Raw genomic sequence first — 24393 nt, forward strand, 5'->3', positions numbered from 1 at the left:
TACCCCAGAGAAAACAGAAGGGAGGAGGTGAGGGTCCCAATATCCACCTTAAGGGAATGTGTCTAAGGACTGGATGTCCTTCCAGAAGGCCCCATCTTCTAGGATTTTGTCACCTCCTGATAACTCCACAGGTTGTTGATTAAACCATTAACATATGGACCAATTGTGTGGTGGGGCATAGGATACAAAACTAAGGAATTACTTAGTTGTCATCATCATTGTCCTCCTCCTCATCATTATATCATTGACAATTTGAGTCTCATCTGATTTGCTAACTCTAAATTATCTACAAGAGCCCATATTTTGGAAAATTTGACTATTTAGAGAGTTTTGTTCATTGACAGTTGAAATTTCATCAAGCTAAACTATCAAACAAATATCATATAGTAGAGGAGACAACCAGCAAAATGAAGAGACAGTCTACAGAATGGGAGATGATAACTACTACCGGCCACAATTGTCAAGACATGGGTCAGCCAAGGAGCCAGTCAAGACATGGGGTCAGCCTAGGTGCCAGTCAAGAAATGGGGTCAGCCTAGGTGCCAGTCACAGACAAACAGATAAAGAAATATGGAGCACATATAGAAGACAGTATTATCCAACTGCATTGAAGACTAAAGCCTTATCAATTGCAGTAATAGCATATGAAGGGTTGGACTACCTCTTGGCCTGAGACATCTAGAAGGTTCCAAGGTATATACCTTTTCTATCCAGACCAGAGAACTTGCTGAAGCCAGCTTGGCAGAGCTGTTTGTCTTAAGTGACAGGACATTGGGTGGATAGGAGTTCCTCAAAATTGGTGAAGGCTTGAGAGTATCTTGGCATAGTTACCCTACTGTTAATAAAACATTTTAAAATCATTGTTTTCTAGTCTAAACCTTCAAGCAAACATAAAGGCAGAAAAATAGTATTGCAAACCCTGTACAGTTGTTCTCAACATGGGGGTCCCACTACCCTTTCACAGGGGTCACACAGATATCAATTCCTAACAGTAGCAAAACTGCAATTATGAAGTAGCAACAAAAATAATTTTATGGTTGGGGTTACCACACCATAAGGAACTGTATTAAAGGGTCACAGTGTTAGGAAGTTGAGAACCACTGACTTACAGAGACATTGTAAGTTTATTTTTCCTCTACAGGTTTGATACCCATCATCTAGGAAACTAACAAGCAATAGTCAGAAACATGAGAAAGAGTGGACTGATTTTATTATGTTCCTGTAAGGACTGGAGATGAGGCCCACTGATGACAAGATGGTTGCTGAACTTAAGTAGAACGTAATAAAGGAGAGAGGGCTTTGGCTCCTGAGGAAGGAGATAGCCTTAACTGTGGAGGGTTGGGGGAGGGACTATCTCCTGCAGATAAAGTCTCCCAGGTCACAGTCATCTGTGCTCATCTGTGCCTGAACAGATGCCAGTCCCTCAGCCAGCCCCTCAGCTAGTCTCTCAGCCAGCCCCCCAGCTAACCCCTCAGCCAGTCCTTCAGCTCCTTCTTGTGGAAAGCGCCTAGTAGTGTTGAGATACCTGACAGAAAATGTTTGCTAATGCAAACAGATGAGCATTCTTTATGCAGAAAGGCATCTCTTGGCATGGCTGTGCATGCTTGTAATCCTGGCTCTCTGGTTCTCCAGAGGAGGCTGAGGCAGGATAATCAGCAATTGCAAGCCATCCTAGACTACAGAAGAAAACAAAAGCAAAACAAAAATCAGAACAGCTTTTAGGAGACATTCTTGTGCCTGTGGAGATCTGCAGTTTTTCTGAAAACCTAACCTGAAATATGTCAAAGGTATCTATTTTGGAGTTGGAAATTTTTCTCTCTCCTATTCTTCACAGGGATTCAGCAATTATCAAGATAGAAGTTTTTCTTTCTTTCTTTCTTTCTTTCTCTCTCTCTTTCTTTTTTTCTTTTGTCTCTCTCTTCTTTTTATTATGTATGCTTGTTTGTTTGTTTGGTTTTTTAGACAGGGTTTCTCTGTGTAACCTTGGCTGTCCTGGAACTTGTTCTGTAGTCCAGTCTGGCCTCCAACTCAGAAATCTGCCTGTCTCTGCCTCCCGTGCAAGTGCTGGGATTAAAGATGTGAGCCAACACCACTGCCTGGTGGAAGTTTTTCTTTTCTTTCCACATAGGACCCCACTGTCCTTAGCATGGTCTGTATGAGTGGGACAGAAGTGGATGCTATGCAGCTTCTCATTCCAGAGCAGACTGTGATGTCTTCTCATCTCCCGGCCATGGATGGCATGGCCCTCGGGTGGGATTCACCTGTGGTCTGTGCTACTGTGCCCTCAGCCGTGTCCCTTCTCTAGAAGCTAAACTCTGGCTTCAGAGCCTGACTGTCATCTTTTTTTTAAAATAAATATTTATTTATTATGTATACAATATTTTGTTTATTTATTATTTATACAATATTCTGTCTGTATGTATGCCTGCAGGCCAGAAAAGGGCACCATTACAGATGGTTGTGAGCCACCATGTGGTTGCTGGGAATTGAACTCAGGACCTTTGGAAGAGCAGGCAATGTTCTTAACCTCTGAGCCATCTCTCCAGCCCCTGACTGTCATCTTTTAAGGACTCATGGTGTAACCAGTGTTCTGTGTTGAGTGACTTGTGGGGCAAGTTAATTCCAGGAGACAGTGGGTTTCACTGGGTAGGTATAAGCAGAGAGTCCACAACAATCCATGTTTTGGTGTAGTAGATAATAGAAATTCAGAGGTGGGGGTGGGTCATTATCTGAACTCTAGGGGACCCTGGGCAGGACTGACTGAGCCTCACAAACCCTTGTGGTTTCCGGAGCAGAACTGTTTTTCTGTTCCCCAGACTTAAGCATCTGACTTCAATCCCTGGAGGAGATAGGGGAGGGTCCTAAGAAGGAGGCTCCATCTCTGACCTCTTTTATGGTGTAGCCACAGGCAGTCTGTGAGGTGTCTGCACCAACCACGAGCCATATGCCATTCCAATACCATTTGATTCATTTTGAATTTGCCAAGGGAGAGCAAGCAAGGAACAGAGTTCTTCCGAGTGTTGGGGACAAAGATCTGCTTCCTGCTGGAGGTAAGGGCACTCTGAGCTGCTCTGAGGCAGGACTGAGTTGAACAGTTGAAGTGAATACAGTTGTGTGAGATCACACTTCAAAGTCCTCCCCTCACAGCTGACCCTGACATGGACATAGCAGGCAGAGACTCCAGGAAGGGCGTGCTGGCTCCAGGGGCAGCCTTCAGGTCCTGACTTTCCGCAGCCGGCCTGCCCCTTCCCTCTCTGCTTGGTGTTTTTCAGTTTAAAGTCCCAGGCTGATTCTCCCCTCCCATGCAAGCGTGATGTGCGCGCGTGTTTAAATTTTTCTTCTTGGCAGAAGTTAAGACACAAAATGGATTTGGAAGCAGATGAAACCAGTCTGGGTATAAGTTGGGCAAAAAGCAGCTTCATTCCTGGAGTGGGATGGGCTCTGATGTGGGGGCGGAAGTTGTCTCCTCCCCCTGTGGGGACCAGGAAGGCCTGGAACTCAAGTGGGGCCCAAAGGATATGGAACCCTCAGACACACTCCCTAGGGATCTGTGAACCCCTGGAATTTTCCTTTTTGCCTTTATTAGGGGAATCTCTGTGGCTTCTTGGGCTTTGAAGTGCAGGCATTCAGATATATGAACGGTTTGAAAACTTCTCTTCACTACTAACATCTTCCTTGGTCCCAAGCCCCCATGCCCCAGCAGTAAGCAAACAGCCCTATAGGTTCAGAGACCAGTTTGCGGGTCTCCATCTCGACTCCTGATATAGGTGATTTTTACAGCAGGGCCATCTTCTTGGATATTTATTTCTATGGGATGAAGAGTGCCTAGGAATCCAATTGTGTGTCTGGGAGCAATTGTGAAGTGTAATGTGAGCCTGAGGACCTGAGTTCAATGCCCAGAATTCCAGTGAAAATGTCAGGCCGCTGGAGGTGTGAGAAGCAGAGGCAGGAGGATTTCTGGGGCTCGCCGGCTCTTCTGTAGAAGCTAATTGGTGAACTCTACGCCCATGAGATTATAGGAGGAGATGGTGTTTTAAGGATGGCATGAGGTTGTCTTCTGGTTTCCCTATGGACATACATACCCAAACACACATGCTCGCTCATAAAGAAATTCAGCCGGGGCCTGGAAAGACAGGTGACTCCAGTTAAGAGCACTTCCTGCTCTTCCACAGAATCGGAGTTCCATTTCCAACCCACCTCCTGTAATTCCAGCTCCGGGGGATCCAGCACGTTCTGGTCTCTACCAGCACCCACATATATGTGTGCAGACACACATACACATAATAAAATAATAAAACAGCTTAGAAGATGAGAAAATTGATTTTAGTTTTAAAATTATAAACATTTTCCTTAAAACATTACAGCAACATCTTTGTGCAAAAACCCCTTATTCTGGATGTTTCACCACATGCCAGGGCTTTTCTTGAAAACATTCTTTCCAAACTGACGTGGACATCCGTGCTAGAGACTTCCACACAGGGCTCTCAAAGCTGGCTGGACGAGGCAAATCAATGAACAGAGTTGAAAAGCCTGAAACAGATGCCCATCCGTAGCCTCAGGTGATATTGCTGTGGATGTCAGCTTATTAAATTACTATGTGTATTCTCTGTCCCTAACACGCTTTCCCAAATAGTATCTTTTAACAATCAGCAAATTGTTATACTAAATATAAGTTATACTTTCCATTGTCTACAAAATGTGAATGCATACAGTGATGTAAGCATCTCGGCTGCATTGCATAACCAGTTATTGCTGGTGGGAAATTATATGTGACAGTTTTAAGGGGAGTCATAAACTCCTTTGTATAATTATGCAAATAAGTGAGCTAAAGGTGATATGGGTTCAGTTTTAGACTGTATGCCACAAAAGGTAATTTTTGAAGCATTGCTGTTATTAAAAATACCAGGTATTGAATTGCAGGGTTTTATCTGTGGGCGCTTTGGTTAAGCTATACTCCACTGCATGCCTGAATGCAGATAGTATGGTGGATCAAACCCAGGGCTTCATGCAAGCCAGCCACACTTTAACCACGGAGCCACATCTCAGCCCCAAACTCAATTTCTAAATGCTAGTTTGCTCAACGTGACATTTTCGGCCAAGTTTATACGCTCTATTTTATAAGACTTACTAAGGAAAGTCAGGGTTGTTAGGAAAAAGATCTCTAAAGATGACTACCGAAGCTAAGGAGCCTGTTTTCCCTCTTTGCAAAACCTATGTCCGTGCAGCGGGGAAGCAGCAGAGCCCTGGAACCAGGGAAGATGATGCTCATGAGTAGTTGGTAAGGGCCCAAGGTTGAGAACCCAGCACAGCAAACCGTGATATGACAGCGAGACAGACGTTTGAAGTCCGAGGGATAATGAGGCCAGCAGGTCTGTGGGAAAATGCAAGACCGGCGATGACACAGTGTACCTTGGGACAGGCTTTTCCCAGATGTGTCTTTTTGATGATGAGGCGATAATACAAACCCACTTGGACTATTTCTGATGTTTCAAGTGAAAAGTACAAATCTCCTAGTTTTAACATTGATTAGGTTAAAATTGTCTCTTGCCACTTTCCTTTGACATCCCAAGCAACTACATGTTAGACTTTCATATATTTTATTTTCAAAATGGGATCTCCAAGATCTTAAGTCAGCAGGTCGAAAAGCGTGTTTGGCAAAAATCCTCATCACTAGTAGTACTCTAAGAAAAAAAAATGGCACTCCAAATAATTCCCGGGCTTAGGGTCATGTAAGTCCAAGCTTGTGGTTACAGACTCGGTGCCTACTCTACGTTGGTGATTCATGCTGTATAACAGCAAATTAAAGGTTCTGAAATGCCCGCAGTAAAGAAATCTGACTGGATTTCCATACATAGCATTTCCCTAAATTATTTTTGGTACGAGTCTGTAACATTGTTTAACATTTGGTAGGGTTTACTCCCGGGCCACTTTCCTCCACTGCCCACAAGTCCGTGACCTGTGATACAGGGAAGAAAACAGCTCATCTGTCCTTGTCATCAGCAAATAGCCACTGTGCTCCTGTCACAAGCCACGTGCTGCGATGGCTGCTGGGGGTCTAACAGTGGGCAAGATGGCAGGCGTTGGCCTCCAAGATGTCACAGTTACAGCATCAGTCCCACCCACAACGGCTGGCTGTTCCGCCCTGTACCCGGGGATGGCAGACCCTCTGCAGGGCATCCTAGGAGCTGGAGATGAGAATGAACCCGCCCCCTTTGCTCTTCCCATCAACACCTTGCTGCAGTTCCCCGGCACTCTCCTGCATAAACAGTGGCCCCCGGTCCAGCTGCGAGACTCTATGTGTTTGTTTTCTCTTCATGTGCCAGCCTCGCACTAAGGTCTCAGCACTTCGCGCAAGTTGCGGAGAGCTGGCAGGTTGAGGTGGGGGCTTCCAGCAGAAGGCAGGGACTGACTTACTGGCAGATGGCTGCAGCCTGCTCCACATTTCCACACGGGTATTTATTTAAATTGTAGTCAGTTTAAAAGAGCTTGGTAATTGAGAAAGGAGATGGGACAAGGAACTCCGTGTGTATGTTTTGGGGGGTGGGGATCAGGGCGGTGGTGAGGAAAGTGGGTTTGAATAAGGTCAAATGGGAGTGTAAACTGTCATGATTCTAAAGCATGGCTGCCAGCCAGAGCTGCAGCTCCACTGTGTGTGCGTGTGTGTGTGTGTGTGTGTGTGCGTTAGTGTCTGTCTGTCTGTCTATCTGTCTCCAGTCAGAGCTGCAGCTCCACTGTGTGTGTGTGTGAGTGTCTGTCTGTCTGTTTGTCTATCTGTCTCCAGTCAGAGCTGCAGCTCCACTGTGTGTGTGTGTGTGTGTGTGTGTGTGTGTGTGTGTGTGTCTGTTTGTCTATCTATCTCCAGTCAGAGCTGCAGCTCCACTCTGTGTGTGTGAGTGTCTGTCTGTCTGTTTGTCTATCTGTCTCCAGTCAGAGCTGCAGCTCCACTGTGTATGTGTGTGTGTTAGTGTCTGTCTGTCTGTCTGTCTCCAGTCAAAGCTGCAGCTCCACTGTGTGTGTGTGTCTGTCTGTCTGTCTGTCTATCCGTCTCCAGTCAGAGCTGCAGCTCCACTGTGTGTGTGTGTGAGTGTCTGTCTGTCTGTCTGTCTCCAGTCAGAGCTGCAGCTCCACTGTGTGTGTGTGTGAGTGTCTGTCTGTCTGTTTGTCTATCTGTCTCCAGTCAGAGCTGCAGCTCCATTGTGTGTGTGTCTGTTTGTCTGTCTCCAGTCAGAGCTGCAGCTCCGCTCTGTGTGTGTGTGTCTGTCTGTCTGTCTGTTTGTCTATCTGTCTCCAGTCAGAGCTGCAGCTCCACTGTGTGTGTGTGTGTTAGTGTCTGTCTGTCTGTCTATTTGTCTCCAGTCAGAGCTGCAGCTCCACTGTGTGTGTGTGTGAGTGTCTGTCTGTCTGTCTATCTGTCCGCAATCAGAGCTGCAGCTCCACTGTATATGTGTGTATTAGTGTCTGTCTGTCTATCTGTCTCCAGTCAGAGCTGCAGCTCCACTGTATGTGTGTGTGTCTGTCTATCTGTCTCCAGTCAGAGCTGCAGCTCCACTGTGTGTGTGTGTCTATCTGTCTGTCTGTCTCTAGCCAGAACTTCAGTTCCACTGCGTGTGTGTGTCTGTGTGTCTGTCTGTCTGTCTGTCTGTCTTTAGGGCAGAGGGTGTACACAAATAGAATATTGGGGGTAGGTAGGCGTTAATGATATTAATAAAAATAATCAATTTGCAAAATTCACAGTCCATTAGCAAATCCCGACTTTGTACTTCCTTTGTTTTATTTTAGAAGCTTTACTAATACAATCTGCATTACCTTCACTATCTCGGGATGCGATAGATTTTATGGTTCTGTACCAAACCAGTTCCTCTACCAGTTCGGGACAAGGGAGAGGGACACCTCTATCTCTCTGTCAGTGCTGTAAAGTTCAAGACCAGGCTGCCTTCTGCAGCCTGGCCATTTCACCCTCAGGATTAGCTCTTGAATCCTTCAGATGGCCTTCAAGCATGCAGAGACGTGTGAGCAGCGGGGTGAGGGGGTGGGGGCTGGTTTTGCCTGGCATTTGTCTGAACCAGCCCCAGAACCAGACAGGACTGATCTTTCTTCAGTCTGGGTCACAGAACCTGGGAGCTTTTTGAGCTGCGCGAGCGAGCCTGGTTTCTGTGTGAGGAAAGGGCATAGGACGTGACAGCAAGCTACTGTGGCCTGACCAACAATATGTCCACTGCCTTTTCAGTCTCCCAGTCTCCCAAAGTCCTCTGCGTGTTTTGGATGACTGTCATTCTCTCCAGCCATAACCTTCCGTTTTAAGTCATTATTGGCTGGCTCAGCGGGCGTTTTCTAAATACCTGGAAAGGTATTGATGCCAGTGTGATCAACAGCATCACCACTGCTGAGCTTCTGGTCCAGCAGGCAGGAGGACAGTAAGAATTAACCGTGTGAAGGGTTCCACAGGAACGAAGAGCCGGGCGCCTAACTGCTGATGGGGAATACCTGACATCTCTATCAAATGAAAACAAGCTTCCTCGAGCATCTACCGCCTTCTTGTCCTTCTCCTCATGTCCTCTCTCAGGTGCCCCCTCCAGCCGCCCCAAGCTTGCAGGGAAGGGTGGGAAGGCCTGGGGACTGCCTGACTTCACCCCTGGGAAAGGGCCACAGTGAGCTGGAGCTCAGGAACCAAATCCCTGGGGAGGACGTCAGGCAGCAGGGCTTCCTTCCCTTGTCCCATCTCCAGCTCTGTGTTTGCAGCGGAAGCCCTCTCTTTGGCGGTCAACATATCTGAACTTTGTAGACCATGGGAGAACCTGGGATGTGAGGCTAGCACAGCTTAGCGGACGCTGGCTGAGCACTGCTTACTAGGTATCAAGGAGGAAAGTCAGTTGTGTATGTGGTAAAGACGAGACTCAGGAGACCTTGCCACACGGACTTCTCTTCGGTCCCAGCCTCGGTCCTGCGACTCTCACACACTGCCTTTCTTGGAACTGGGTAAGGGATGACTATGGGTGATAGCAGGAAGGTTTCTTTTGTGATTCATGTCTTTGAGAGCTGACTTTCCCTGCTCTGTGACACATGAGTGCATGCCCAAGACACGTGTGCACACATGCGCAGACAGGAACATGGGTTCACTTATCTTCTGATGCCTTTGTGACTGATCCCTGTATTTAGTGATCAGTGCACAAGATAATCCAGTTTCTCTTGTGACCCGTCTCCCTCGAGGCCATCCACACTGCATTTTAATTTGGGAATAACCAAAATATGCTAGAAGAGAGGCTTGCCTTGTTTTTCTCCGTGTCCCTCTCTGGCCTCCATACAGTACATGCAGCTTCCTGCAAGTTGGCTGGACTGCAGTTCAATCCTGCCCAGGGCCCACCCCAGGGCTTTACTGTTCCCGGCAGGGGTGACGTGTGGTTACCAGCAGTAACCTCTTTTCAGTGTGAGCATTAAACAGGATGTCCTTGCTTTTCTTATTCCACTTAGGAACCAAGCCCTTCTGCACGGTTTGGAGGAAGCGCCTTCCTTGAGGTCCTGCATATGGCGGAGTGATAGCACACTCCTAGGAGAATTCCCTGGGATAATTGCACCCTGTCTTCCTTGGGCGGCTGCAGGGGGAAACTGTGTGTTGGGCTTGCTCTCAGCCTGTGTGTACCAGTAGGGTTTGTGCTTGCACATGGATTCCTTTGCCCTGAGAGATAGGGCTTCAAGCTTTCAAGGTCTGCTTTAAGTGAAGGTCCCAGAAGGGTTGCCTTTCACCTTTTTTAAAAAACTATCTATCCAGGCTATGGAATAATAGCTTTTCCTTTGTTGTTTTGTCTACTTTTAGCATCTGGAGATTTTGAGGTGCATGTACCTGTTTCCTCTCCAGGGACTATAGTGTTTGAATTGTCCAAGTACTGTGTTGTGAGCGATAGTCCTGGCCACCTCCAGTCTTTAGAAACATAGATGGGAAAGATAGGGTGTTTTTCTTTGTACCAGCGCGCCTTTCCCTGTGGCTGTGTGCATTTGCTGAGGTCAGAAGCAAGTTCCTTTCTGGAACTGGGAATGGACTCAGCAGAGAAACTGCAGCCACGTTTTCCTCTCTGTAAACACCACCTCACTTTCTGGTGCCAAGTGGCCGTCCGTTGGGTGGGGATATCTTCTCCGTTCTCTCTGAACAAGTAGAGACACTCTGTGGAGAAATTATGGTCATTAATGTCATTATCATCATCAAGAGTGTGCAGAAAGGGGAAGTGTGCGGAGGGGGAAGGTTGCTAGCTTCTGTTATAGTAAATGTTGACGAGGTCTGGGTGGAGATTGAGCCTCAGAAACTGATGAGAGTGTGTCCAGAGATTCCTTCTATCTACACACACACACACACACACACACACGCACACGCACACGCACACGCCTGTGCACTCATGCACATATCCCCCACGGGACAAAAATAGGGCTTCTGGGAGGTTCAGTAAATCATATAGAATGCATCGCCATTCCCATCCCATTCATTCCTTGACCTACAGACACATGTGTGAAGAACAGCAGTGGCATCCACGGCATGGATGTGTACAGACCGTAAGCCCAGAGCAAAAGCCGCACATTGTATATGTCTGGAACTGTGAAACATGCAATATGTCTTTGGTCTGAAATGACGTTAGTTGAAAAGTCCAGCAGGTGGCAACGCCACTGCATAAAATCAGATCTCCGGTGACTGATTTCCACAGAAAGTTCATGACCCCCCGCTCTCCAAACCGACTGTGTGAGTGCTGTGTCAGGCTCCGTTTTGCACATTATCTCATTAATGGTTTTCAGTAGCTCATCAAAGTCCTCACCCTCATTTTCACAGAGAGTCATCCAAGACTCAAAGGGATGAAATAACCTCAGGTTATCTTATAGGACACTTTGGGGTGGAAACAGTAATGCCCATACCTGACCCTCGGGTGGGACATTCTTTGGTGTTGACCCTGAGTTCCAACACTGTCACAAGCAGAGAAGCTTTGGTCTACAGTAAACATCTAAGATGAGCCCCAAAGTCCTTATGCCATAACTGTTAGGGTAAGGCCTCTACTTGGGGACAGGAACATTCCTGGGTGGGGAAGATGAAAGTGAACGTGGTTAGACGGCACCCAGTGCTGGGCTAAGTACATGCTAAGAGCCCGATCTATTTAGCTGACTTTCCCACGTCTCAGTTCTCATCTTCCTTCCCCTCCCTATGCTCTTTTCTTGAACTCCTCAGGCCTGGACCTGTCTTTCTCTTTCTGACTCAACAGCTTTTTATTCCTCCCTCTCTGCAAATCTCCTTTAGCCTGAAGCGGAGGGCGCCCTTCAGCAGCTCCTGCAGCCTCTGTCCTAGATCAGATCAGATTATGGCCAGTCCTGCAGCAAGCCAGGAGCTTCCAAGGAGGAGAGATGTAAAAAAGAAGCTCCTTGAAGGCTACAAGCCATGGGAGAATCTGCTTGGCTGCAGCCTCATCCTTACGGGGCACACAGCCTCCCTAGTGCTCACCTGTGGCTATCCACTTGGGACCTTTTGATATGTCTTCTTAAGAAAACTCCCAAGTCCCCAAATCCCTTTCGACAGTCCTCCTCCACCTCAGTGTTCTAACTGGATCAAACCATTCCATTCAGCAAACAGCGAGGATGACCACGGGACGTGCCAAGGAATACTAAGATGCGTTTGACACATCCCGGCCTTGGGGAGTTTATAGTCAGTGTCAAGGACCACAGACACACTCATCAAAACTTGTAAATTACCACGGAGTGGAACAGGTGCACAAACCTCTTCAGAAGATAGACGGAGGGACCGTTGTAGGAGGCTTCATGAAGGAGAAAGAAGAGGTGCTCTAGGGAGAGTGGTTCCTCAGGGATGAAGTGAAAAGGGGCAGTGGTTCGCATGGAGGATCAGAAGGCAAAAATGCAATTTGCTGAGATTAGAGGCAGTGGGAGGAAGTCACGGGAGAGGTTGACTTCAGGCCAAGCGCGAAGAACCTGGAAGGCTGTATGCAGCCTTTGAACCATGATTAATCGTTCCAAGTTGGGGAGCTATCAAAGTGGGTATGTGTGCCCATTTCCTTTTTTCTTTCTTTTCTCCGTCTTTTTGAAACTGAACTCAAAGGGTTAAAACATCACTCATAATTCTTCCTCTTCCAGTGACCTGGTTTTCGAGCCTTCCATGGCCTCTCACAGATGCTCACTCTCCTCTCCCAAAATGGGATGGGTATCATTTTCTCCTCTTAGAAACAATTATCTTCCTGTGGCTACTTGATCTTTGTAATTATGATATTAATTGCTAAATCCACGCCAGACTCATCTGAATTATTATGCCTGAACTTCTTCCATGAAGCTTCAGAAGAATGAAAAAAAAACCAAGGGTTCAAACCCTGGCCCTGAGGTTTATCTTGTGTGTGATCACAGGCGAGATATTTAATCACCACCAATAAATCCTCAGCAGACTGATGACATGCCGACCTCACGAGACATTGAGGAGTGTCAAAGGAAGCTCGCGCTCAGTGCCACAGACACTTGAACAGTCGCTGCCCTGTTCCTGTAACCTTGTTTTGTTCTGTTTTGAGGCAGGGTCTCATTATGTAGCTGACTGTCCTTGAACTCAAACTCCCAGGGATCCTCCTGCCTCTGCCTCCCAAGTGCTGGCATTAGAGGAACGCACCACTACATTCAGACATTACCATAATCTGTACCTGTTTGGGTGAGCTTGGTATTCTAGAAGGAATGTAGGAGAAGACAATGCAAAGAGTGGTGGTCGCACAGGCTTGTAGTCCAGCACTCAGGAGGCTGAGGCAGGAGAGCCACTTGGTTGAAACCAACCTTGGCTATATAGTGAAATGCTAGCAACAGAAAGACGAGGAGAGAATCTTGTCAGTGCAAATGAGCACTTTTTTTTTTTTTGCTAAAATTCGGATACATGGTTAAGCAACATTAATAAGCGGGACCTCTGACCTTTCCACACCTAGAACTTTTCAAGGGAATTTGAAGAGCCTGGAATTGGTCACAGGGCTGGCACCCTGGAGAAGTGGTGCCATTGATTTAATGAATATAGTTAATTGGGATTGAGATGGCCAGGAAGTAGGGAACGAGAATGATGGGACTGATTGCGTAGGCACTGGTGTCAAAATAAATAACTATTAAATACTACCCAGTCACCCCCCACACTGTCCTTCATGTGTGCAGTCTCAGGCTCATGCAGTGTGTGCTGCTCCCGTGTGTCCCTGCTGTGCCTCTCAACTGCCCTCCCCTCCACCATCCTCTTCTTCACTCCCAACCTCCTTAGGTCCAGTCTTTCCAGCAGTTCAGTACTCCCCCGGTTAGCGCTCTCTGGGGACCAGCCCCTTTTGAAAGGAAGAAAAGAAGAAGAGAAGAAAACCAGAAAGTGAGAAACTGGAGAATGAGACCGGAGAAGGGGCAGTGGTGCCTTGAGCTACCTCACTGCATCACAATGAATATGGACTCTATTAAGCTCCGTTCTGCCTGTTAGTGTCTCCCGGGGCAACACAGCCCCCATATGGCAAGCATGCAGCAGATTAGGGTAGGCCCCCAGGCCGCATGGAAGGCCAGGGGCTTGACTGGCAGTTGAATCCCCTCCCTCCTCCCGCTTCTCCTCACACTTGACACTGCCTGTGTTTATCTAAAGCAAGGAAGGGGGGGGGGGCACTGGAAGGTTCTTTTTTTTTTTTTTTTTTTTGTCCCAGCTCTAGAGAAGGGGAGGAGGCTGGAGCCCTGTGGGGAGAGGGGAGAGAGGCAGGAGGGTGGAGGTGGGGCAGTAAGGAGTGAGGGGGAGAGGGAAGGCTTCATAAATATTCAGAAGGAGCCCTGAATGGCGAGAGAGGAATAAAGCAGATGGAATTTGTGTTAAAGAACGGCACAATCACCCTGTTTTGAGCCCTCCAAAAACAAAAAGAGAGAAAGAAAAAGTAAAAGGAAAGAAAAGGGAACAGCCTCCTAGGAGCGTAGGAGTTCTTATCCAATTAGCAGGGTTGTCAAATTGAATTTATATGGAATAAGGGTGAGGGGATTGAGATGGGAGTGTGGAAGAAAAAAAAACGATGATTTTCCTTTTCTGGTGTCTGTCCGTCTATGTACACACCACACACACACACACACACACACACACGCACCTCAGCCATTTTTGGGAAGGGGTACAAGTCACAAAGAAGTGCAACTCCTTTGCAATGTCTTCCTCCTTTGCCAGACAGAGTTGCATTTTACAAGAGCTCAGAGGCAAGTGCAAGGATGGTGGAGGGTCTTGCCTGGAAGGTAAATGACCTTGGTTTGCTATCAGCTCGCTGTACTGGATTCAGAACGTGGGGCGCAGGCATACCGCTCTGCCCCACATGTCACGGGTTATGCGTTCCCTCTGTCTTTGTGTTGATTTCAGACTTTCTTACCGTGGTCTTCACAGCATGGCTGTCTCAGTGTCCCATCTGTCACTTTTCATTCTTGGTCTCCAAAGAGGGATATAAGCTCCCCAAGGTGAGCCTGAGCAATTCCATTGTGGCCTTGAACGTAGCAATTCCCTCAGCATTTCTTTCTGTTTACAAGAGAAGTAGGGCGTCCGCCACTGATATTTAATCCAGGAGCTGACAGCGATGTCTTTAGGCTGCCGAACAATGTCACAAGTCTACACAGTATCCAAGATATCTCCTGGGTAGAGAGGGCTTGCCAGTGGGGACCCCAGCCACTCGTTCATTGTCTCCTCAGCTCGCTTGCTCTCTCTTAAGTGGATTTTCAGATTATATTATTTGGTTTTAATTAAATTAATTCTCACAAAAGGGTAAGGGGCTTAAGGGGGATGCCTGCACAGAGACTGGCTTGAAGAGAGGGCTGATCATCTAAGTGTATGCAAACAGAGACAACAGTGGAGCCGACCTTTCTGTGGCCATGGGAGGAGGTGGGAGCTTTGGCAAGGCAATCACTTCTGATGAGAAGTCAACAAAATAATTAGCATTCAAGCAGACTGTTTGAAAGAGATTATGGCAGTGATCCTACCCCAAACAAGCTGGTGTCAGAAGTTATTAACTAATGACTGTAAAACAGTCAGGATTAAGGAGTCATTCAGATATGATTAGACTTACCTAAAGTTTGTTGTGTTTTTTTTTTTAAGTTCTCCCCTATATGTTTTCACCAATGAATGAGGCATGTATTAGAGATACTTGCCTCTAGTATCATAAGGGAATAAATTAGGAAATGGTGGGAGACCACTCTTCCGGAAAAGTCTTTCCAGAACCTGATTGCTAGATGCAGCAGCCTTCACAGCGAACACTGCTTCCCGCCGCTCAGCTTTGCCTTCTAACGGAGATGGCCTCTTCTTCCTGACATGGACACCACCTCACAAGCTCAGGCCAAACATATCCAGAAAGCTTTTCCTGAAAATGCTCTCATTTACCGCCTTCTGTTTGCAACTGACTCCATTACTAGCCAAACTTTTAGGATAAAAAAAAAAAAAGGCTGAGGTTGGCCCATGAGACTAATTCCAGAGCTTGAATGGTTAGGAGGAAGGAAAGTTTGTTTCTTCTAATATCACACCTTGAGCTGATTTCTTCTATCATGTAGCTGTGCACTCTGAAACATGTGACTTATGGTCACCACACCAGAAGAAACAGACCTGCATCTCTAGCTCATCACTGGCCTAGTCCAGATGTGACATAATGACCTACTCATATTTTACTGGCCACCGCTAGTCATACGACCTTCAGTTAGCTGCAGAGGAGTCTGGGAAATGGAGAAGAGCTCAAGTATATTTGCTGGGTACTAGTAAATTTATATCCCAAATTTGACTGTAAGTTCCTAAGAAATGAAACTATGTATTACAGTTAACAGTGTCTCTATACTGTCTATATGGGGTAGATTACATCAATATCGCCCCCCCCCCAGTGTAAATCATAGTGCATGTAGATTTTTAATAGGCTCACACGTAAAATCCAGATAAAGACTAAGAGAGAAATATGTTTAGAAGCTGGCAAAAGCATAGCACATTATTTGAGAACATCTAACCATTGTAATTATTTCCTATTTGACAACAGAATGGAGCTAGGCATGGTAGCATAAACTTGTAACCCCGAGTAGTAGGGAAACCAAGGTAGGAATGTCTTAAGTTCAAGGCTACCCTAGTCTACACAACAAGTTCTTGTCACACACACACGCATGCACACACACACACAGGCACACACACAGGGAGGAAGAGCAGCTAGAGAGATAACTTAGTAAACTACTTACAAGACAAGAAGGACCTGGACTTGAACCCCAGAACCCACATTAAAAAACAAAAAGAAAAGGTTGAGAGTATTGGTGCCCACTCAACACTGAGAATAGGAGACAGTTGGGTCTCTGGGGCTGCTGGTTAGCCAGACTAGCTTACTTCAGGGTTTTCAGGTCAGTGAGAGACTCTCCCTCAAAAAAGAAAATGTGGACGGCCCCTGAAGAACAACACCCAACATGTTCCCTGGCATCTACATACATATGAACACACATGCATGTGCAACCCCACACACAGATGCACCCCAGCAACACACAAAAGGGGAATGAAACAAAGGGAAGGTGGGAGGGGCGGAGGGATGGCAGAGGTCTAGGAGACATTCAGATCTAGAACTGTGCCGGCAAACGTCATAGTCGCTAGCCCTATATGATCGCATAAAGCAAACCTGAGATCTAGTTTCGTTGTTACATTAGCCAGATTGCACAAATTGATAGGTGGCCGGTTGTCACCTGTTGTTTGGGGTAGCACAACTATAGAGCATTGCCATCATCTTTTATCAAAGAGGGTTTGTGCAGTGAACTTTGGGAGCTTGTTATAGATTTAGTATGTCTGTGATTAGAGTGATGAAATTTGGTGTGTAGTCACTGTGAGTCTACAGAGATAGCTTGGTCTGTAATGTGCCTGCCACACAAGTATAAGACCGGAGTCCATATCTCCAGAACCCATGTACAAAAGCTGGGCTGGCCATGTGCGTGTGGGGGAGGGGTGAGTGCGCGCACGCACACGTGTGTCTGGTACACTCCTGTAATGCTAACACTGAGGAAATAAGTTGATCCAAAAAGCTCATTGAGCAGCCTAGTGGATTCAGAGAGCATCTTGCTCATTGAGAGAGCCTGTTTCAAAACCAGAGAAGGTAAAAAAAAAAAAAAAAAAAAAAAAAACAAAACCAGAGAAGGTGACAAGTGACCAAGGAAAGACACCTGATACAGGTGTCCAGCTGCACACATGAAGACACTCACTAAGAAGTACAAACATACAGACACCACACACACACACACACATCACTGCGACAGATGGCAATATTATCTGTATGTATAAGGAACCAGATGCAGAAACAGTTATAACCAGTTCTGAATCCCTGTAGGGGGTGGTCCTGGATACCAAGATGAGCCCTGGATGGGGATTCTGAAATAACTTGTAGTTCCCGTCTCCTGACCTAACTAACTGGGAGATTCAGTTGCCTGGAAACCACTAGATGTTATTCTAAGCCATATTACATTTTTCCTGAGGTCCTTCCAATTTAAAAAATGTCTCCTTTTAATTAGGTCTGTGGGTAAAGCATACCATTTTAAGTAAAAATAAACTTTTTTTACTATGTATTTTCAAGGGTGTATACGTGGTGTTTTGGTAGTCATTTTAAAAATTCCTTCTCCTAAATCTCTCTCGATTGACGTATTCATCCCTCTGAGAAATAAATGTTTGTGATTTCCTAATGCCTCCTGCAGCGTGATCTTTTGATTGGGAGTTCGACTCTCTTAAGACCTGGGGCTACCAACACTTACACCCATTTACTTCTTGTCTCAACCCCGGGGTAAAGAAAGCTTCGCTCTACCTTCACAGACCACTGGGAATGCGGAATCTTACTCTATAAACTTGGAAGCCTGTCGAAACCTGTACCTTGGCAGATAAGCTTGATTGTCCAGCCTTTCTCGGGCAGCAGAACAAAAGACTCTGCCAGCTCTCATCCTTACTAGTCATTCGTTCCTGAGGCGGCTCACGTGATCTGCTTGATTACCCCCTCCTGTCATGGGTGCAGACCCAGGCCCTGCAGAGGACCTGTGTCTGAGCAGGTGAGGTGGAAAGAGAGGCGTACTTCCCTGTGCTCAGCCAGCCTCATGGGAAGGAGTGGGGCTGGCTGCCTCCTGATGACAGACTCTGTTGTTTTTAATTTCCTCAAAAAAAAAAAAAGATAAATAAATAGTCCAAGGCCACAATTTCTCATGCATGGTCTCAACACCAGAAATGTGTGTTTGGCTGTTTCTTTTGGACGGCTTCAGAAACGGCTGCCAGGAATCAATTATTTCAGTGGGAAACGTGTATGTCAGGAGTGAAGCTGCTCGGACGAACTTCTGTGTGAAGATCATCCTTCAAAATGGCGAACGGCTAGTCCTCATGGGCTAGAATTCATTTTCCCATTTGTCTTCTTTAGCTATTTTAAAAATCTCTTCTTTTTCTGAGAAAATGCGTAAGAAAATAAGGTGGATCCAGACATAGTTTCATATTGCCAAGAAAAATAACAGGCCTTGCTGGTGTCTTCCTTCAACTTTGAAAACATCTCACTCATTCCCCGAGGAGGCAAATGACACAGCCGTTAGGTCCTCCATCTCAGGCCTGCATATATATACATATATATGTATATTTATATTCCTGTCGTATACATAACAGATATTCATAGATAGGCGTGCATATGTGTCTTAAATAAGATCCTGCAATACTCATATCTTTGGTGCTGTTACGCCATCAAGTACAATAGGGATCCCAGTCTAGGAAGGCTCAGTGAAGTCCCCACAATACACAATAGGTGAGGTACTGGGCTCTGTCACCAGTACTTCCCAAATCACACAGACAAAAGCTGAGAAACTTGGGACTACAGGTCCATGGTAGTGAACAGGCTTGTCATGTGTTAGACCCTAGGTTCAATACCTAGCTCTATAAATTAAAAAGAAAAGAAAAAGTAAAATAAATCTAAGCCAGATATGGTGGCTCATGCCTGTAAAACCCCGTGAAGTGTTGGGAAGTCAAGGCAGAACAGCTGCTTTGACTTCAAGACCAGCCTGACTTACATAGTAAGCCCCAGGCTAACTTGAGCTGTGGCGTGAGACCCTGTCTCAAAAGAGAGTAACTTGAATTACTCAGTTTCCCTAGCCAGCCAGAAAGAAACTCGAGTGCCACACAATCTTTTTGTTGTTGTGTATCCCCCAACACACCCCGTCACAATCCTCCATTTACAAAATGAGACCCCAGAATTCCTCCCTGGGGTCAGCTAATTCATGCTACCTCTCTCTTCCCTCACTCCCCTTCCACAGTCTCTTCTCCTTTTTCTCTTAGCAGGACGGTGGCTGGCAGCGGGAGCGAGGGCTGTTTCCATTTTGAACTGTATAAATTACCAACGGTGCAGAAGTGATGGGAACTGCTTGGCCTGTCCTCCTTAAGCCGTAGGGGGCTTGGGCTGAGTTTCCTCAGTAAAACCTTTGTCCATTTTATGACCCAAGCACCTCCATGCACCCTGTGCCTAGATGAGAAACAGCCCTTGGCCTACTTTGTCTGCTGTTCCCACTTTACTGTTTATTGCTTCGTGTTCCTATGCCCTTTCCCCTCTCCCTTTTGCTGCCAGTCTCCTTAAGGAGCTGGGGAAACTGGGGCATGTCGTGAATGAGTGAGTCCCCTTAGGAAAGAAATCCTGTAACTGGGGAGCCATGCAAGGTTCTATTTTAATACATCGTCTCATTGGGAAAAAGTCGATTGAGAATTGAAAAACAATAATCTGGAAAACGAAAGGACACAGAAAGTTATACTTTTTGGCAAGGTGTTTCCTCTAGCCACCACTGTCTGGCCATACTCTTATTCCAAATCTGTTAAAAAAAAATCAATGGGTATACAGTCCTTATAGGAAAGGTGGGAAAGACGCCATAGTGGCAGAAAGCACGGGGCTCTGGGGGCAGCCCGCGTGGCTTTCATCCAAGGCGTACAGTTTCACAACCATAAGTAATTACGTTTCTGGTATTCAGTTTCTCCACCTGTAAAAAGTAGAGATAATGGTCCCCACGTCACGAGGCCGGTGTGCCAATGAGAGGACTCATCTTGTGCAGAGCTTGCCTGGTCTCTGGAGCAGGAGCAGGCAGGGGCTCTCACCCATCCGCTGTCTGGCAACACTCACTATCTATGTGTGAGCATCTCATGCTCCAGAGTTTCACCTCACAAGAACAGACCTTTGATTTAGTAGATTATTAAAACGGGAGCAGAAAGCTTCTCTGCAGCAGGAAATGATTGAGAATGTCAGAAGGGGACTTTTCAAGCCTTCCTTAAGAATTTTCTGTCAAACAGAAAACATCCCTGTATGCTCCCTAGGACAACTGAGAGGGCTTGTAGGATCCCGGCAAAGGGTGGGCGTGAACATCAAGGGGCAAGAATTCCATCTTGGAACACGCCATGAACCTCCCTCATGGTGAGTTGGGACCAAAAACTCCTGCTGAGGTTACTCACTGGGTGGAACCTATGGGTTCCTCTGCACCCTCACAGCAGCCAGGGTGGACGGAGCCCAGAGCCAAAGCCTCAGACAATCAAAGGCTCTAGGCAAGTCCCAAGCACAGGGCAAGAGGCACTATGGCAGGGTTGGGTTGGAAGGCCTGAAATGCCCACCTGGGGCAGACCTGTGGGCAGCCAGAAAGCACAGATGGAGAAGCTGAGAGAAGCTCTCCGTCAGGAAGAATAGCCCTTCCCTCCGTGTTTCCAATGTGACCAAGATTTGAGAGTCACTTGTTAGATCCATTGTTCTAGAAGAATGACATTTTGATCATAGGCCACTCTCTCAGAAATAACCATTATATTGCCATACTAATGACCTTTACCATTAGGATAATTTCTTTAGTTGTGTCCAAATTCTCAGCTCAGCCTTTTCAGCAAAGATCTCTTGCAGAAGAATGTTGAAAACGAACCGTGCTTAAGGCCTAAGCTTATATGACTTTTGAGGTTAACCATATCCCTCTCACAGCTGTAAATCTGGAACATTCTGAGAATCTCAAAAAGAAGACTTTGACCTCTGTTTACAGTCAAAATATGATCTTGGCTGGGGAGATGGGCCAGAGCGCAGACCCCAGCACCCACATAAGAAAGGCAGGTGGGAGTGGTAGCCTCTCTGTAATGCCAGTGTTCAGGAGGTAGAGATGGGATTCCCAGATCAAAGTGGCTGATTAGGTTACTAGAATTACCAAAGTGGCCAACTCTGGATCAGCAAGAGATCTTGCCTTGGTAAACACATACACAGACACACACACACACACACACACACACACACAGACACACACACGAAGGAAGGGAAGGGGGAGGGAGGGAGGGAGGGAGGGAGGGAGGGAGGGAGGGAGGAAGGAAGGAAAAAACTCTTTGAATAGTGTAATATCAGAAGCCACAAAAATTGTATAAAGTGCTGTTGGTAATATTCTTGAACACTCTTCTCTCTTGAGAGGTCCACACTCACCTCTTGATTATATAACATTTTTCCCCACGCATCAATCTCTTGCAATGTTCTAATGTTATGCTTAAATCTATATTAAAGTTTGACGAGAGACCTTGTCTGAAAAAAAAAGCTAGAGAGCAATTGAGCATATTTGATGTTGACCTAACCTCACATGCATGTGCTTATGCCCCAAGCCCTTACATAAATAATAAGTAAATACATACTCCAACTCTACTTTATATAAAAATATTGCCAAATGCACACGACGAGGGGGCAGTGTTCCACCACTGTCTGGTCATTGGAACATTGCCTCTTTGTTCCTGGAACTCATTTTGATGCCTTTGTCTAGTAAAGGTTGATCCATCAGAATTCCTTATTTGGTAATGTGAGAGATACGTCAGTGGAAAGCTTAGACATAAGGAAACGTTTTTGGCAGTAGCAGCAGAGTGTATCAGGGTATGCAGCTGCCTTTGTGATTTTGAAGCATCTTTTAAAGAAGCATAGCTATGGAGATAATAATAGCTATGGAAGAGGAGCACTGAAGACTTTAGGCAGGCGTTGAAGGACGGCTGATAGCATGTCAGGCAGCTGGAGAGGCCGTGCCGGCAGAATCTCCAGGGGAATGTCGTCCCAGACAGAGATGCAGCCCTGTGAGTTATGAAGGTAGAAGCCCCAGAATTCTAGCACTGAGGGCAGAGAGAAGTAGAAGCGGGAAAGCAAAAGTGAATCAAGGCTCTGTGCACAGAGGAGGCTCAGAGTCCTGGCTGACGTGTGACCATTGTCTGTTTTGTGTTTGGGGCAATAGAGGACATTGACAAGCTCAGGAGGCAGGTTTATTTCAGGAATAAGAGAGTCCCTAAGGCCATAAGTGACATTGGTATAAGGGAGACTTAAAGCTTTCAGGGGTCACTGAGATTGTGGACGCATTAATGAGGAACACTTCTCAAAGAAGAACTTAGCTTTGTCCATCTGGGTTCTGCACTCCGACATGGCATGACTCATAGCCATGGATACATAGCTTCTGATAGTGAATGAGAAGGAGGTTTTTGCCTGTTCTAGTGTCTGCACTCACTCACACAGAGAGATACTACCTGGCTCTTCCGTAGTTCCCAGCCCCTCCATACTTGGGGCTACCCTGTCCTCCCTGACATTCCCAGTCAACACTGTTTCCATGACTAAATTACCTCCGGACTCAGGAGGGACCCTGATAAGACACGCCCTTGGGACAAGAAATGTCACGAAGAGCCCCTCTGGTCCTCTGGTAGCACAGCCACTTTGAACACTGCCCACAAGCATGACAGAGTGGAGTTAAGGGATGGTCCAAGCTCCAGATAGTCTCATCCTGACCATTCTCCCAACTTCTCTCACAACAGAGTTGCAGAGGAGTGCGGTGGCTCTACCAGGGTCATACACAGCTTATGGGACTTCAGCTTGGAACCCCCTGTGACACACCATACTGCGAGGGAAAATGACAGCGTGCCAAGGAGAGCAGCCTGTGGTTGCACTGATTGGGCTCCTCTTGGCTGCAGCAGGCTGCCTTGCTGACCTGGGTGAGTGTTTTCCTTCTGTTCTCAGCCTGCCCCCCCTGGGAGTGCTCTGCCTCCATGTTGGCTGGGAGCCTGAAGCAGCTTAGTATCCTTAGAGGGCTACATCTCTGCTGACCTCCTGGCTGTGGCACACTCGAGGACACGAGACAGAAAGCGATTAGGACAATGTCATAGCAGGTATAGTTTTGTATTTTAGTAATTTCAAAGATATGCTACTAGTAGAGGAAGAGGAACAATAATAGCTGCCTGGAGAGTGCATTTATTGCCAAGAGCCCAGAGTAGGTCACGTGCATACTCTGTGAGCCTTACGACAATGCCGCCAGTCAAGTATTGGTAGCCACAGTTTACAGAAAGGCCACAATTACATGGCTCACAGGTCGTGGCGCTGGATTCAGCCAAAGTCTTTGCAACTTTAGAGCCTGAGCTTTTGCCTTTGTACTGCATTTTTTTTTTTTTTTTTTTTGTACGTGGCAAGGGAACTTTCTGGAAATGGGAAGAATGGGGAATGGGCAAGGAGAGCTGGGAGCTTGTCTGGTTGCCGAATCCTAGGTGATGCCTCACAAGGTAGTGGTGGCTGCAGTTTCTTGGGGAACTCTGCTCATGGTTACACTGATGCTCTTTTTCCAGGTGAGGTTCCCCAGGTCACTGTCCAGCCCACGTCAACCGTCCAGAAGCTTGGAGGAACTGTGATCCTGGGCTGTGTTGTAGAGCCACCGTGGGTGAATATAACTTGGCGTTTCAACGGGAAGGAGCTCAACGGCTCGGATGATGCCCTGGGTGTCCTCGTCACCCGTGGGACCCTCGTCATTGCTGCCCTCAACAACCGTACTGTGGGACGGTACCAGTGTGTGGCTCGGATTCCCGCAGGAGCCGTGGCCAGTGTGCCAGCCACGGTGACACTAGCCAGTGAGTCTACTTCGCTGCCATGCTGCATGTTATGACCTCACCTCCTCTCCCCACTCTTTCTTTTCTCATAGTCCTACGCTCTATCGTTAATCATAGCAACTGCTGGCAAGCTTCTCAGTCAAGTGATCACTGCTGAACCATCTTAGGGTCTGTGGTGTCCGAGCAGGGTGATATGTGCAAGGTCTACAGGGGGTAAACTGTTCTGGGGACCCAGAATTGATACCACCTCTCCACGTGGTCGGTTGTTTCAGGAGGATATGACAGCTGCTCTCTGGGCAGCTTTTTCCCTCTTATCCCCTCGTTACAGTGGTTTCAGTCACGGTTCTCTTGATGGAGGGAGCCTGTGTATGCCAAGCCCAGCCTCAGCATATGCCTAGTGCTTGGGATACAGATCATTTCAAACTTATTATCATGTGCATGCATGTGTGTGTGCGTGTGTGTATGTGTATGTGTGTGTGCGTGCATGTGTGTGCATGTGTGTGTGTGCATGCATGTATGTGTGCAGGCGTGTGTGAGTGCAGGCATGTCTGTGT

At 46.8% G+C, this 24393-nt stretch overlaps 1 protein-coding gene across 6 annotated transcripts in view; it reads left to right on the plus strand.

Annotated features, from left to right (window-relative positions):
• Positions 1 to 24393, plus strand: part of Boc (BOC cell adhesion associated, oncogene regulated) — a 73566-nt gene that overhangs the window by 12911 nt on the left and 36262 nt on the right. For all 6 annotated transcript variants that reach the window (XM_041673413.1, XM_041673417.1, XM_041673416.1 and 3 more), the window contains 2 exons: positions 22781 to 22957; positions 23582 to 23860. In XM_041673413.1, coding sequence (XP_041529347.1) covers positions 22876 to 22957; positions 23582 to 23860 — 361 coding nt within the window. In that variant the 5' untranslated portion in view covers positions 22781 to 22875. The remainder of the gene's footprint in view (positions 1 to 22780; positions 22958 to 23581; positions 23861 to 24393) is intronic.

The sequence above is a fragment of the Microtus oregoni genome, unplaced genomic scaffold, assembly GCF_018167655.1.
Source record: "Microtus oregoni isolate MIOR12 unplaced genomic scaffold, Mior012 000023F_ref0000262, whole genome shotgun sequence".
Classification (NCBI taxonomy): Eukaryota; Metazoa; Chordata; class Mammalia; order Rodentia; family Cricetidae; genus Microtus; species Microtus oregoni.